The sequence below is a fragment of the Ruditapes philippinarum genome, unplaced genomic scaffold (genome assembly GCF_026571515.1).
Source record: "Ruditapes philippinarum isolate M1 unplaced genomic scaffold, ASM2657151v2 ctg535_1_1_1_1, whole genome shotgun sequence".
Classification (NCBI taxonomy): domain Eukaryota; kingdom Metazoa; phylum Mollusca; class Bivalvia; order Venerida; family Veneridae; genus Ruditapes; species Ruditapes philippinarum.
In genome coordinates this window covers 268,202-282,751 of record NW_026852088.1, presented here as the reverse complement: position 1 = coordinate 282,751, position 14,550 = coordinate 268,202, and the positions used below count along the sequence as shown (strand labels likewise).

At 33.3% G+C, this 14,550-nt stretch overlaps 1 protein-coding gene across 1 annotated transcript in view; it reads left to right on the top strand.

Moving 5' to 3' along the window:
• The window catches only part of LOC132748853 (diacylglycerol kinase 1-like), a 45,162-nt gene extending 32,123 nt beyond the window's left edge, over positions 1 to 13,039 (top strand). Inside the window, exons 6-8 of the mRNA XM_060738508.1 lie at positions 9,493 to 9,569; positions 11,590 to 11,902; positions 12,882 to 13,039. Of these exons, the coding sequence (XP_060594491.1) occupies positions 9,493 to 9,569; positions 11,590 to 11,902; positions 12,882 to 13,039 (548 nt within the window). The remainder of the gene's footprint in view (positions 1 to 9,492; positions 9,570 to 11,589; positions 11,903 to 12,881) is intronic.
• Positions 13,040 to 14,550: the final 1,511 nt, after the last annotated feature.

The window sequence follows — 14,550 nt, the reverse complement described above, 5'->3', positions numbered from 1 at the left end:
ATTTACTTCTTTAGATTTAAGACCCAGTTTAGTCATATATATTACATGTGGTACCTAGATATCAATGTATCAAATACCAGTATTACATATATTACAGGTTATTCAATATTAAATGTTCTTTTCTTTAAAATCTACATCAAAAAAGTTATGTGACAATGTGAGCAACAGGTATTTTAGTACGTTTTACCAACTAACTGTTCACACCTTGCATATAGGTGTACAAATATAGGCAGCTTAACAATAACATGTTAACAATAAGGTGAGAGGAGGTAAGTGTGAAATATCGAATACTATTCAGTAAACAATACAGCAATAAGAAAATTGAAAACAAAGTTTCAGGTGTAAAAATAATAAATGTCAGAGAATAGAGTGCTGTCTCTTTGTTAGCGGAAAAAACGTGAAAAAAGAAACATGTACAACAAAATTGCTAAAGTTAGATTCGCTAAAATTAAATTACTGCCAAAACTTCAAATTTTACCATTCTAGAAAATAACTTGACGTACGGTATATGTATGTTGAAAGGTCAAGATGAAAGTATTTAGCTCTCCAGAGCTCTGTCCAAATGTACATCCTTAAAATTTGTAACCAGTGACCAGAATTTTCCAAAACAGGAACCTTCACTTACATTAGGAGTGTTCATATAAGCAGCATTTTTATGCCCCCACAAAGTGGGGAGCATATAGCGTTGCACTTGTCCGTCCGTCCGTATGTCTGTCCGTTCCAACATTTTGGATTTAGGGGCTATTTTCTTTGTTATTTTCTTTGTTTTCATAAGGGCTACTAGCCCATAAACCCTTTGATCACGGAATGAACCTATTGTTGATGTTCTCTTTTGTTCTCTTTACTGTTATATAGCCCCTAAACCCAAAATGTTTACCCAGAGGTACTTGTGTGACTTGGAGAACAATGGGTAACAGTAAATTCTCTTTGATCCTATTCATTCCGTTTTTACTTGTGTGTCTTTTTTTAAGCCTTGTGTGACTAAAAATGGCCGAAAAGATCAAAGGAAAAGTCACATAAGTACCATTTTGTGAGTACGTACGTCCGTCCGTACGTCCCGAAATCTTGCGAACGCAACTCCTCTTAAACCGGATGGCAGATTTTGCTTAAACTTCCAGGGATGAACAACCTAAATGTGTAGATGGTAGTAAAGGAAGGAATTTTTGCTGCAACCAAATTTAACAGAATTATGGCCCTTTGTTAATTTTTTCACCATATACTATGTAGAAATTTTGTGAACGCAACTCCTCTTAAACCGGATGGCAGATTTTGCTTAAACTTCCAGGGATGAACAACCTTAATGTGTACATGGTAGTAAAGGAAGGAATTTTTGCTGCGACCAAATTTAACAGAATTATGGCCCTTTGTTGATTTTTTCAATATATACCATATAGAAATTTTGTGAACGCAACTCCTCTCAAACCGGATGGCAGATTTTGCTTAAACTTCCAGGGATGAACAACCTTAATGTGTAGATGGAAGTAAAGGAAGAACCCTTGTATAAAATATCTTATTTTAAAAATGAATCAACAACATTAATAATATACAGGACTCCTAAATTCCTTTGCAGCTGCAGAATAAAAAGTTCCACATAAAAATCTTACATACAGATATGCATGCTCTTGTTTAGGAGCACATCTGCACAGTGGTGGCATCCGTGTCCTTTGGACACAGTTCTAGTTCTGATAAATCATGACTTCACAAATTAATTCCCCTGCAAAGCCTAACTTCACAGTTTGATTTGAAACATAAGTTTTGCCCTGGCTGTATGACATCATTATTATGCAACATGAAATGAGTAGAGGTTACTGTCATCACCACTCTTGCATTACAACTAAAGCCCCCATAGTCACACATTAAAAGGTACTCGTTTTGATTTTCATATTAAATGTTAATGATATGACCATTTAGATGAAATAACGTTGACTAATCAAAATATCCTAATCATTACCTGTAATCTTGAATTTAATCAATTCTCATTGATTTATTATTCCCTGAAAAACAAGATGATACATACTCCAAAGCTTTCTAAACAAAGAAGCTCACATTTTTTTTATGCTCCCCGAAAAATTTCTGGGGAGCATATAGTCGGCGCCTTGTCCGTCTGTCCGTCCGTCCGTCTGTCCGTCCGTTTTCTTGTCCGGAGCATAACTTGAAAAGCCTTGGAGATAATTTGTTTAAACTTCATATAGTGGTAGAGGGCATTGAGAGGGAGTGCAGTGTCAAAGAACCATAACTCTATTTTGCCCGGTTTTTGAATTATCTCCCCTTATAGAAAAATCTTGTCCGGGGCATAACTCTAAAACTATAAGAGATATCAACATGAAACTTTGTAGGTGAATAGATCTCAATGGGTAGATGTGCAGTGCATAAGAACAATAACTCTTTTTGTCCTAATTTTGGAGTTATTGCCCTTTGTTAATTTCAACACTTTGAACTTTGTCCGGAACATAACTCTAAAACTATAAGAGATATCAAGATGAAACATTGTAGGTAGATAGATCTCATTGAGTAGAAGTGCAGTGCAAAAGAACCATAACTCTGTTAAGCCTCATTTTTGAATTATCTCCCCTTATAGAAAAATCTTGTCCGGGGCATAACTCTAAAACTATAAGAGATATCAACATGAAACTTTGTAGGTGAATAGATCTCAATGGGTAGATGTGCAGTGCATAAGAACAATAACTCTTTTTGTCCTAATTTTGGAGTTATTGCCCTTTGTTAATTTCAACACTTTGAACTTTGTCCGGAACATAACTCTAAAACTATAAGAGATATCAAGATGAAACATTGTAGGTAGATAGATCTCATTGAGTAGAAGTGCAGTGCAAAAGAACCATAACTCTGTTAAGCCTCATTTTTGAATTATCTCCCCTTATAGAAAAATCTTGTCCGGGGCATAACTCTAAAACTATAAGAGATATCAACATGAAACTTTGTAGGTGAATAGATCTCAATGGGTAGATATGCAGTGCTTAAGAACAATAACTCTTTTTGTCCTAATTTTAGAGTTATTGCCCTTTGTTAATTTTTACACTGAACTTTGTCCAGAACATAACTCTTAAATTATAAGAGATATCAAGATGAAACATTGTAGGTAGATAGATCTCATTGAGTAGAAGTGCAGTGCAAAAAAAAACATAACTCTGCTAAGCCTCATTTTTGAATTATCTCCCCTTTTAGAAAAATCTTGTACTGGACATAGCTGTAAAACTATAAAAGATATCAACATGAAACTTTGTAGGTAGATGTATCTCAATGGGTAGATGTGCAGTGCATGAGAATCATAACTCTACCTTGCCTAATTCTTGAGTTATTGCCATTTGTTTATTTTTACTTTTTGAATTTGTCCGGAACATAACTCGGAAACCATAAGAGATGTCAACAAGAAACTTTGTAAGTTGATAGATAACAGTGATTAGAAGTGCAGTGGAAAGAACAGTAACTCTGCCTTTCCTAATTTTGGAATTATTGCACTTTGAACTTTTTCCAGGGACATAACTCTGAAACTACAAGAGGTGTACTTTCCTGTGTCAAAAACCTATTCGGGGAGCATCACCCGGCTCAAACCGGGCTCTTGTTTAGCTTACCAGTGAGTTTTAGGATCGTTTAATGTCCATCAGCCATCGGCTGTCATCTGTCCACATTTACAATGTAGTTTGTTAACACTCCAGTTGTCACATTTTTATATGCCCGAAAGAATTTCTGGCATATTATGTTATACCCCCAGGCGTCCGTCGGTCTATCTGTCTGTTAGCAATTTGGTTTTCGGAGCATAACTTAAGTTCCATTTGGCCCACAATATTCAAACTGCATAGGATGATTGTCCATATTGGGTAGAAGACCCTTATTGATTTTGGGGTCGAAAGGTCATGGTTACTATTACCTTAAAACTGAAAACAGTTTCCGGAGCGTAACTTAAGTTCCATTTGGCCCACAGTGTTGAAACTTCATAGAATGACTGTCCTTATTGGTTATAAGACCCCTATTGATTTTGGGGCCACAAGGTCAAATGTCAAGGTCACTATTACCTAAAACCTGAAAACAGTTTCCGAAACATAACTTTAAGTTCCATTTGACCCACAGTGTTCAAAGGTCAAGGTCACTATTACTTTAAAACTGAAAACAGTTTTCAGAACATAACTTAAGATCCATTTGGCCCACAGTGTTCAAACTTCATAGGATGGTTGTCCATATTGGGTAGAACACCCCTATTGATTTTGGGGTGACAAGATCAACATTCAAGGTCACTATTACTTTAATACTGTAAACAATTTCCGGAGCATAACTTAAGTTCCATTTGGCCAACAATATTCAAACTTCATAGGAGGATTGTTCTTTGAAGAAGGTAATACTTTATTTAATTCCCATGTCTTACAAATGCTTCATCCTTACTAAAAAATGCAAAAAAAACAACACTTTCAGGCACATAATGCTCCGCCTAGAAGTACTCTTGTTGCCTCTATTGTCACTAAACTTGGTGAGGGTGTTTGTCGCAAGTAATTGCTTAGACTAGTTCTAACATGGGTCATCTCAGATGAAAAACTATCTAGAAACCATCTAACATTAATTTCCTTTTACCTAGCTGGTATGGTTGAATGTTATTTTTCAGAGGTAAAATTTTGTAAAAGCTATGTATTTTGAGTCGTTTAAGACTGATACGCCTTTCATGTTTTAGACACACCAGAACTCAAAACAGAAAAAATATTTCGACGAAGACTGCTTAAAATTCCAAAACAAAAATGGGTATATATAGAGGAAAGTCAGGAGGGTAGAATTACATTTCTCTTTCTCAGTAAAAAAGTTTATATACATGTTTAAAAGGTTTAAAACCTATTTTTCGTTTCACATATGATGTTATAGTGCACATCTGGATCAGCTGGAATTCACAGATAGTTTTTACAAATGCTCAATTATAAGATTCATATGGGGTAAGCGGCGCCAGGGTTAAACCCCCTACCCGCCTGCCATCCCCTGTATAACACAATTATGTTCTCATGCATATTTCACAAAGGTCATGTGACACATGACCTTTGTGAAATATGCATAAGAACATAAATTCGTAAGTAAATACTCACTCTAAATTTCCAATGGACACATTTTGTGATATAAGGTTTACTGATGTGAACTTCATTAAGATAAAGAACAGAACCATGCAATATTAATGTGAGAACAATTCTCTTTTATGTACTTTGTAATCTTTCAAGCCATTTTTCATTCTGTGTTTCAAATCAAACATGAAGTGTCAAACTATGTCCAATGTGTTTAGCTGTTGTATGAGATATGATATGTATTTTGTGATAGCCATTTCTATATAAGGAAATTAATATTTGTATGACGTAAATTGCTGATAAAAACATTTTGATTTATTACATAGGCATGACCATAATCGCTTTTTTTGTTGCTGATAAGATTTTGTGTTCATTAAAGTGTGTTAGATAACAAACAAGAGCATTACTTGATCTTGTGAACTGATTGAATTCTTAACATTAAACATACTGTTGATAAGAAGGCACATTATTTGCTGCATGTCATGTGAAAAAAAGTTGTCAGAAACAGGGTGGGCAGGGGGGAATATAACAAAATGACGCTTTGGTTCAATTACTAGCCAGTGGCAAGCTTGCAATATATGCTTGTGACAAGCTTGCAAAGTTAGCTTGCGATTATGGTTTGGGTGACGCTTTGGTTGTTAATATGTGACTTGCCCCATTACACTCATTTCATCTATTTTTGACAGTACCCTATTTACCCTTTTACATTTGTTATTTTCCTCTTTATCATAAATTGGACAAACTTTTGATGTTCATATGTATAATCATCAATGATATATTGAGATAAGGCAGTGTTTCATCAAGCCCACAAAATGGTAATAAATATTTATAGGTAAGGAAGTACAATTATTTTAGCATTTTCTCCTTCATGATCAACAGTCTTGTAAAAAGTTACTGATAAATGAAAAACTAATCAAATTGTCTAGTTTCTTTAGGCTTGTTGATGCCATTTTTGGGTGTGATCATAATTCACTGTTTTTACTTCTGATACTTTTTATAGCAAATCAGGTATATAATTAGATTTTTCTCTGGAAATGTGATGGCCATTTATTATAGTTAGGAGACAGGCAGGGAATTACAATTGAAAATTGCTTGTGTTTCAATGATTAATAATGTTGAGTAAAGCACATCTCTTGTTGTTCCATTTTAAACCACACATTCTATGGTATCATTTATAACTGAGTTTTTGATTTAAATTGCAACTGTTAAACATATTTAACATCTAAAAAATAATAAATGTACTTAGGGATATTGGTTTTGAGAAATACATGACTCTTATTGATTATGTGGTCAAAGGTATAGGTCACATTGACTGTATGTCAAAACAAATTCCAACCAATTACTTGACAACTCCCATTGGCCCTTTAACTTCACAAGTGCATTAGTCTTCCAAGGCCAGTAGATGACCTCTATTGATTTGGAGTTGTAGGGTCAAATGTCAAGGTCACGTTGACTGTGTATGTCATAATAATTTCCGACCAATAACCCTTGTGCCCTCTAACTTCACAGGTATCCTACTATGAATCATTTCCATAATTAAATGACAAAGTTAAGAAAATATAAGCAAAAGACAATCATCATTCTGATCTTGATGGTCAAGTTCATTTAATGGTAAAGGTCATATCTGAATTAATCAACATGACCATTGAGTCTAAAGTGTTGTTTTTTCCACATACTAATCAAATCTATACATAAATAACAAAATTATGACAACTAAACCGAAATTCAATAATTTGACCTTGACAAGGAAGGTCGTTTAAAGCTCAAGGTCAATGTCAATTTAACCTTTTAGAAGGTTTTATCCAAAAGGTTGTTTAGTCCAAGTGTGAAGATAATCCATTTATTAATTACCAAGTCAGTTATAGCAAAATCCAGTGAAAATTCAGAAATTTAACATTCAAGGTCAAGGTCATAAACAACAAGTGTGACTAAACAGTCCTATTGATATAAAAAAATTAAGATTTTTTTTTTCTTTAACCCTTTATTTGTTTGCTTTGAGAAAAGGTAAAAAAAGTCAAATGTTGCCCTTCCCAGCAGTGGCTTGTTTTGTATTTTCAGTCAGTCTGTCTGTCTTACTGGGCAAACATCTACAGAAATTTGAGTAAGCCCTCTTATAATGATATCACTTATAAAGATATACTGCTTATAACAATGTTGTGGCTGCGGTCTTCAACTCTTGAGCGGTACTTCGGATATAAGGACGCTACTTTTCTTTCCCATGCGCAACCTTTCAATTTTTAATGTGATATTTTTTTGTACTGTGTGAAAAGGTGTAAATGACCATTTATGACCAACCAGAGATTTTGCTTTAAGCATTAATGACAGTTACTTGAATATTTATGATAAAAGTCTCAAATTATCAGGCAGTAAGCAAACCAAATCACTTTAATACAAATGATTAATTGGTTGAGTAATAACTCCTGTTTATGTGATCAGTTAGATATTAAAACAAAATATAAAATTTTGGACTCCAAAGATATTTTATTTTACATCTATCAAACACCTCCATTCTTGTTTGTTGCCTCCCGAATATAATGATTTTTGGATATAATGATATAAATTCTTAGGTCCCCTGAATATTATTATAAAAGGAGTTTACTGTATTGGTTTGTTAGCTTCATTCTGTCAATAATATGAGTAAACAAACAAAAAACAGAAACCACATAAGTTACCATTGGCTGAAGTTGTAATTTTGGCTTGTTTATTAAAAGATAGAGCCCACAAATGAAAAATGGTTGTCCATCCATCTGTCCTCTTTTTGATTGGTGAATACCTTTGTCATTCATGGATGGATTTTGAAATAATTTTGCATAAATGAATGACACTTTGAGTCAGTGGGATCCACTTGCATTAATTGTTGTGTGGTGTGAACAATTTTGTCATCCTTAGATGAATTTTAAAATTACTTCCTATAAATATGTTGGATATGATGACAGTATGCCACACCTGCTCAAAGGTCAAGGTCACACTTAATAACTTCAGAGGAAATTTTCATAATTCTTTTCTTCACCTTTTTGGATTCATGTACACTTTAATTTTAAATAGCTACACTTACATGTGAATTCCATGGTATGGAAGGACATTTGTAACAATTAAATAAACTTGCCTTAGATCACTTTACCTTTATTCCGGATGTGTGTTTTCTGTATAGTATAATTATGTTTGAAACTTAGTCTATAAATGTAATATTATACATGCAGGTAGAAATAGCGATATATGCTGTATAAAGCATGAAATGATAATTACAATAAAAGCTGTATTGAGTAAAATCCTTTTTAGTCATGCAATAATGTCATTATTATATTCCATTATTATGTTTCATCATTATGTTACATGCTAACAACTTCTTTATCTTTATTTAGTTTTGCGGTATTAAGTATCCTGTTATTTGATTTTATATAATATTCATGTTCATACATCAGATATTGTATGTCTTGTAATAATATCATCAGTTTTCCCTATATGTAGGTCTATATTTTGTAAATATTAAAAAAAAAAGCAACTGCTCTTCCAAAACTACATGGACTTAAGCATAAAACATTATCTAGTGGAAATATAAATAGTTTTGGGCCCAAATTGGACCCACACACCAGATGGGGAGGTAGGGGGGTCATGTGTTTCCCTGTTATGTTTATAGTAAAAACTTATTATCTTTCATTCAGCAAATGCATGAATGCAAGAGAAATGAAATATGTTTAATTAATGGACCAAGTTTTGTATTTTGTGGTGGCGATACATAGCATTTTTTCACAAATGCAATCTTGTTGTGTTTTTATTTAACCCTTTACCTCATATAGACGTGTTTTGACGGCTTTTCGCCCCCCCCCCCCTTTTTGAGGCCTCAAACAGTGAAAAAATGCCCTATTTAGGCCCCAAACACTGTTTTTCGTTTGAGAAATGTTGATAAAAAATGACCACTTTTTCGGCACCACCCCCATGGGGGATGTGCCCCCTTCTGTTTCGGGGGTTTGGAGGGCCTCATCGCCAAGAAAATTTTGGACATGTGACAGGCTAAAAATGGCCTCAGGTCGATCGTAAGGTAACATGTAATCAAAGCTAAAAAGAGAAGTTGAAGCACTTTTAAATCAGTTTTGATGGAAAAAAAAACAATGCAAAATAGTGATTTTTGGCAATTTTGAGAGGTCCTCCTGTTGCCAATGTTACAGGAAGTTTAAGATTGAGCATGCTCTTACAGAGGCGTTAACTTTTGTGCCAAGTTTCATCAGTATTGAAGCATTTGTCATAGTTTAATAACAGTTTGAACTTGTTACAGGAGGCTTTTCAATGAAAATGGCCATTTTTCACAATATGCTCATGAAGAAAAGGGTTAATAAAATGAATTTTCTTATTAGGTTCAGTATTAGCTGTATTGTATCACAATTTCAAACAGATTAAAATAACTACATAATTATATTTGTCATGTAAATATTCTGTTTTTCAGATTCTAACAAGAAGTTGAAAGATGTACTGGAAGAGTTCAATAATAATGGAGTTCTATCCAAGTACAACCCAGAGGAGGTAAATACATTTCTGTTTATACTTCATGATTTCTCGGAAAAGTTATCGGGTCATATTTTCACCTTGACAAATGTTGTTTACACTTTACTTAGAGGCTGCATTTGTAGCTATGGAGGGAAGTACTTTGAGGAAAATGAACATGAAAACAATAAGTCAAAAACTGGCAGACTAGGTTTCTTGAATCTGTTTAGGAGAAATAATAGAAACTACTAGTAACATCTCTCACCCCCTCCACTTTCCTGGCACAAACTTGAGAAGTATTTAATCCATTTTATGCTCAAACTCAACATAGCACAAAATGACCAGTTACTGCAGTCACACTCACATGTTTTTGTGTGTATCTTTGTGAGGCAAAATTGGCAAGAGGACATATTTGCAAGGTACTATAACATCAAAATTTACAAATTGTCAATTATAACTATTGTTCAGTGCAATTCAGCAGCTCTAAAAATACCTATTATATAACAGACACAGTTAACATTAAAAAATTGTTTCAAAATTTTTAATGCATTAGTGCTTTGTAAAGCACCAGTCCTAGAGGTGTGCTGGTATAATAGGTTTGTTTAACCTTCCCGATGTCCCTCTTCTGGCTGATACAGTGATTTCCATTTTGGTATGATTATACTAAAGGAGAATTTAAACCTTATTTGCAGTGCAGTGGAAATTTTAGGGATTTAACCAGTTGTCCACTAAGGCTGGAAGTTTACCGCTGAAGTCAGCCCCGGAAATTTAGTTTAACCCTAAACAAAAAGAGTAAAGAGAAAGATAGACTTTGTAGAGTTTGATTGTTTCATTGTATTTACTATCCTCACCAGGTAATCAAAACTTGTTGCCTGCCATAATTTCCAATACATGTCACACTGTGTCCAATTTATTTTTCTTTGACAAGTCTATTTATAGATTTTCCATCTGCAAAAAAGCTGAGTCTCAAATTTCGTTTCCATAGAAACAGAATAGCATTGATGATTTACATTAAATGTACAGGCACAATTGTTTAGTACAAAAATGACAATGTCATTACCATTATTAAAGGTCATTTTGTTTATCATTGTATATGCTGGTTATATCTGATTGTTTATAAATGTCATTCATAATTGTATATCTTTCTACTATTGCTATTGATAAAAGTTTGCCTCATTATGTCTCTACACAGCCAACAAGGGAGAGAGACTGTGAGTTAGATCCTGCAGCTAGATAACAAATATGTTTTATCACTTCCCTTGTTTTTTCTATCATGTAAAACCATTTAATATTTTTCATAAGCTTTACCACAACTGAGGTGTTACTATACAAGTGGGTGTTCTTTAAAACATTGAATGAACATTGATATAACATGCATTTTCTCAGAAGCATTTAGTTGGTCCTTGGGCTGCTACACCTAAAATAAAATCTCTTGTCATTAAGAAATGCATTGATCATTATCAGGTTTCTTTATTGTATTGTTTTTATTTCAGCGACATTTAAAATATATTCCCATGGTATATAAAGGTTAAAATCATTACCTAACTTGCTCTATAGGCTCTTTTGATGGTCCTCAATCAAGTTAAGGCATATTGATATGGTCCACCCCTTTAAGGAGCTGCTCAATATAGAAATTTCTGTCAAAAGATTCCTTGTGTGGACTATTTAAGATATTATCAACAAATTTAATTAAATGCTCTCTCAGATGTTTCAGTGATGTTAATTTATTTGGTTGAACTCTATATATATATATATATATATATATATATATATATATATATATATATATATATATATATATATATATATATATATATATATATATATATACATTTGTTTATGAACAAAATGACTGTATGCTACTATAGTCAAATGATAGGTGTAACTTTACATTATTAATAAGACTGTTATAAAATCATATTATTACATGTATTTTCTTCTTATGCTGATCAAATAATTATATTTGTAAGATAAATGTAGCTAGTTTTTAAACCCTCTTTTGTGTTTGGGTTTTTGTTGCACAGTATCGTTGAATGTATAGTTTATGAATCTATTTCAGCCAATTGATTATGAGGGATTTCATCTGTTCATGGAGACCTACCTGGAAGCTGATATTGGTGAAGATTTGTGTAGGCATTTATTCTTGTCTTTTAATAAAAAATCGCCCACAGCTCTCCTACCACAAGGCGGTGGTAACAAGGAGTTTGGTGTTAAAGATGTTGCTGCAGTAGCGTCTCAGACTGTTTGTGCACCAATAACTCATCAAACAACAGAGATACATGTAGACAATAAACAGGAGAGAAGTGGATTAGCAGAAAAACTTCATGGAATAACAGAAAAATTACACAGTCTCGGCCATAGTGGAGATAAAGGTAAACTTATATGCAAATACTAGATATTAAACATTTATGACTTGTAGAATTATTCGACATAGATTATGAATGTTAAAAACTGCAAACCATTGCACAAGAATATTGTACATGCAGGAGACAAAATGGCTGGGTATTGTTATGATTTTGAATATTTATGAAGGTTGTTTGCAAAGTCTTATTATAAATGTTGAACTCTGTTATGATATTTTGTATTGTCACAAAATGTGGTAATTTCTGAAATTTAAAGGTAACATTATGGTGCTCTACAAAAGTCAAATAGGTCATGCCTGGGGGTCAAAATTAGCCTTGCCCTTGGTACATAAACATACTGAACAACATTTAGATTCTCTTGTGTGAAACTACATGGCAGCTTCAAAATTTGGCATTGAGCATTGCTATGAGGACCTACATTATGTCCCTTAGGTAGAACATGACCCCCACCATGGTGTAAGTTTTGTAAAAAATCTGTCATTCCTGAAATTACTGGTAGTCAAATACATGAATATTTTGTCAATTTATGTAAACTTTGCCATCATCATGAGCTTGCTGTAATATATCATGATTTATCAGATATAATCACATAAACCACGATGCAGGAGTGTAATAACATTTTCACATGACGTCATTTGCGTTATATATAAACATAGCGTTAAAGCAAGGTAGTATTAGTATTACACTATAGGCGTGTCAATGAAAAATGACTCTTTTTAACAGTCTACCATTCTTATTTTATATATATGATAAATAGAATATTACATTAGTGTAGATTCAATACTAAATTTATTGAACTCACTTATTAAAAGAATATTATGCTGGCATAATGTTATTTTATTTAACTTGTTCAATAAATTTAGTATTTAATCTACTCTCATTAAATATCCTCTATATATTCAATGATTAAGGTAACAAACATATAGAAATTGTTGGTGGGATACACTGTAGTAAAATAATATATATACTGATGTATGTAATATTACAGGAATGGCATCAAACCCAGCCATAGAAAAAGCTCAATCCAGTGATAAAGATTATGATGCATCAAACCACTCCAGATCATCATCTAAGAAATCCGATCATAGTATCCACAGTGTTGTTAATGGTTGGTATCATTTAAAACATTCTCCATTATTTTTTTAGCTTGATATTGCTACAGTCGCTATTGCTACAGTCGCTATTGCTACAGTCACTATTGCTACAGTCATGTTATTGTTGACATTGTTTGTTGATGCTATTGCTGTCACACAGCTTTAATGTTGAATATATATTTTTACATCTGTATTTATTAAACCAACAAGAGGAAATTGAAACTATCTGTCTGAAATCTTAATCATTATAAGACAAGGCGGAGATTGTAGGTTTGACTTCCCCTACGTCTAAGGTCACACTTAGTCATTATGTATGAATTTCAATGCCCAGAGCTTAGATATTTGGCATATAGCATCAATTTGTATTCTTTTACAAAAGTTATTTTAATCATTAGGTCTAAATTGGCCCTGCCCCGAGAGTCACTTGCTTATGTAGAATGATGTATAGGAAAACATGTATTTTTGTGTGGAAAACTATGCCCAAAGCTCATATATTTAGCTTGTACATGTAGCATTCATTGCACTGCAGACTTCTACAAAGATGATAGGATTCATTAACTTTTTTATTTAAACAACATCTCCTAATAACAGTGGACGACAGAGTGAGTCGAAAAAACACAATCATCTAGGATAAACATATAGGGTTAAAAAGTTTCTAGATGACTCAGAAGAAAATAGTTACACAAGTTCATATTCTATAAAGTACTGTAAACAATTGTTACATTGTACATACAGAAAGTCATTCAATTTAGCTTGCCTCAATTGGAATATTTTATTGTGTCCTATAAATAAAACCGACCAGATCGACTGTAATCTAATAAAATTGTACGTTAACTGATTGATACTTTCTGGAGGATAAATTGTGCACTTATCTCCATCAATTCGAAGACCTTCATTTCAATCTTCTATTTTCTTGATGTTTCGCTAGCGTCTATCAATCAAATGTATTGTAGATTACAAGTCTTGTGGACAGATCTTCTAAACTTACATGCTTTTAGCATTGGTTCTTGATCAACTAGAAAGCATAATAAATGTTTCCTGGGGAAATCTGATTTATTTGGAAACATTGATGGTAACAAAGACTGATAGCTAAGCTATATAAGGGTCATTGACAGACATGTTTATCTTAAATATGCAGATCATAATTTTGAGATTGTTTTATTTTATTGCTAGATTTGGAGAATCTCATGTAAAGGCATGTAGCATTTATCTGCCCTTCCTCTTACATGTACATATATTTTCGAGGGAGTTGGGATTGATTATATATAATGGAGGGAGGTTGGATTGATCATATATTTTGGAGGGAGGTTGGATTGATCATATATTTTGGAGGGAGGTTGGATTGATCATATATTTTGGAGGGAGGTTGGATTGATCATATATTTTGGAGGGAGGTTGGATTGATCATATATATTTTGGAGGGAGGTTGTATTGATCATATATTTTGGAGGGAGGTTGGATTGATTCTGTGAAGGGCATATGATGATATTCAAGACTTTCTTGCACAATCAAGCCTTCTGACCTGATGCTGGTTGGCTTGATTTTGCAAATGCAATATAGATA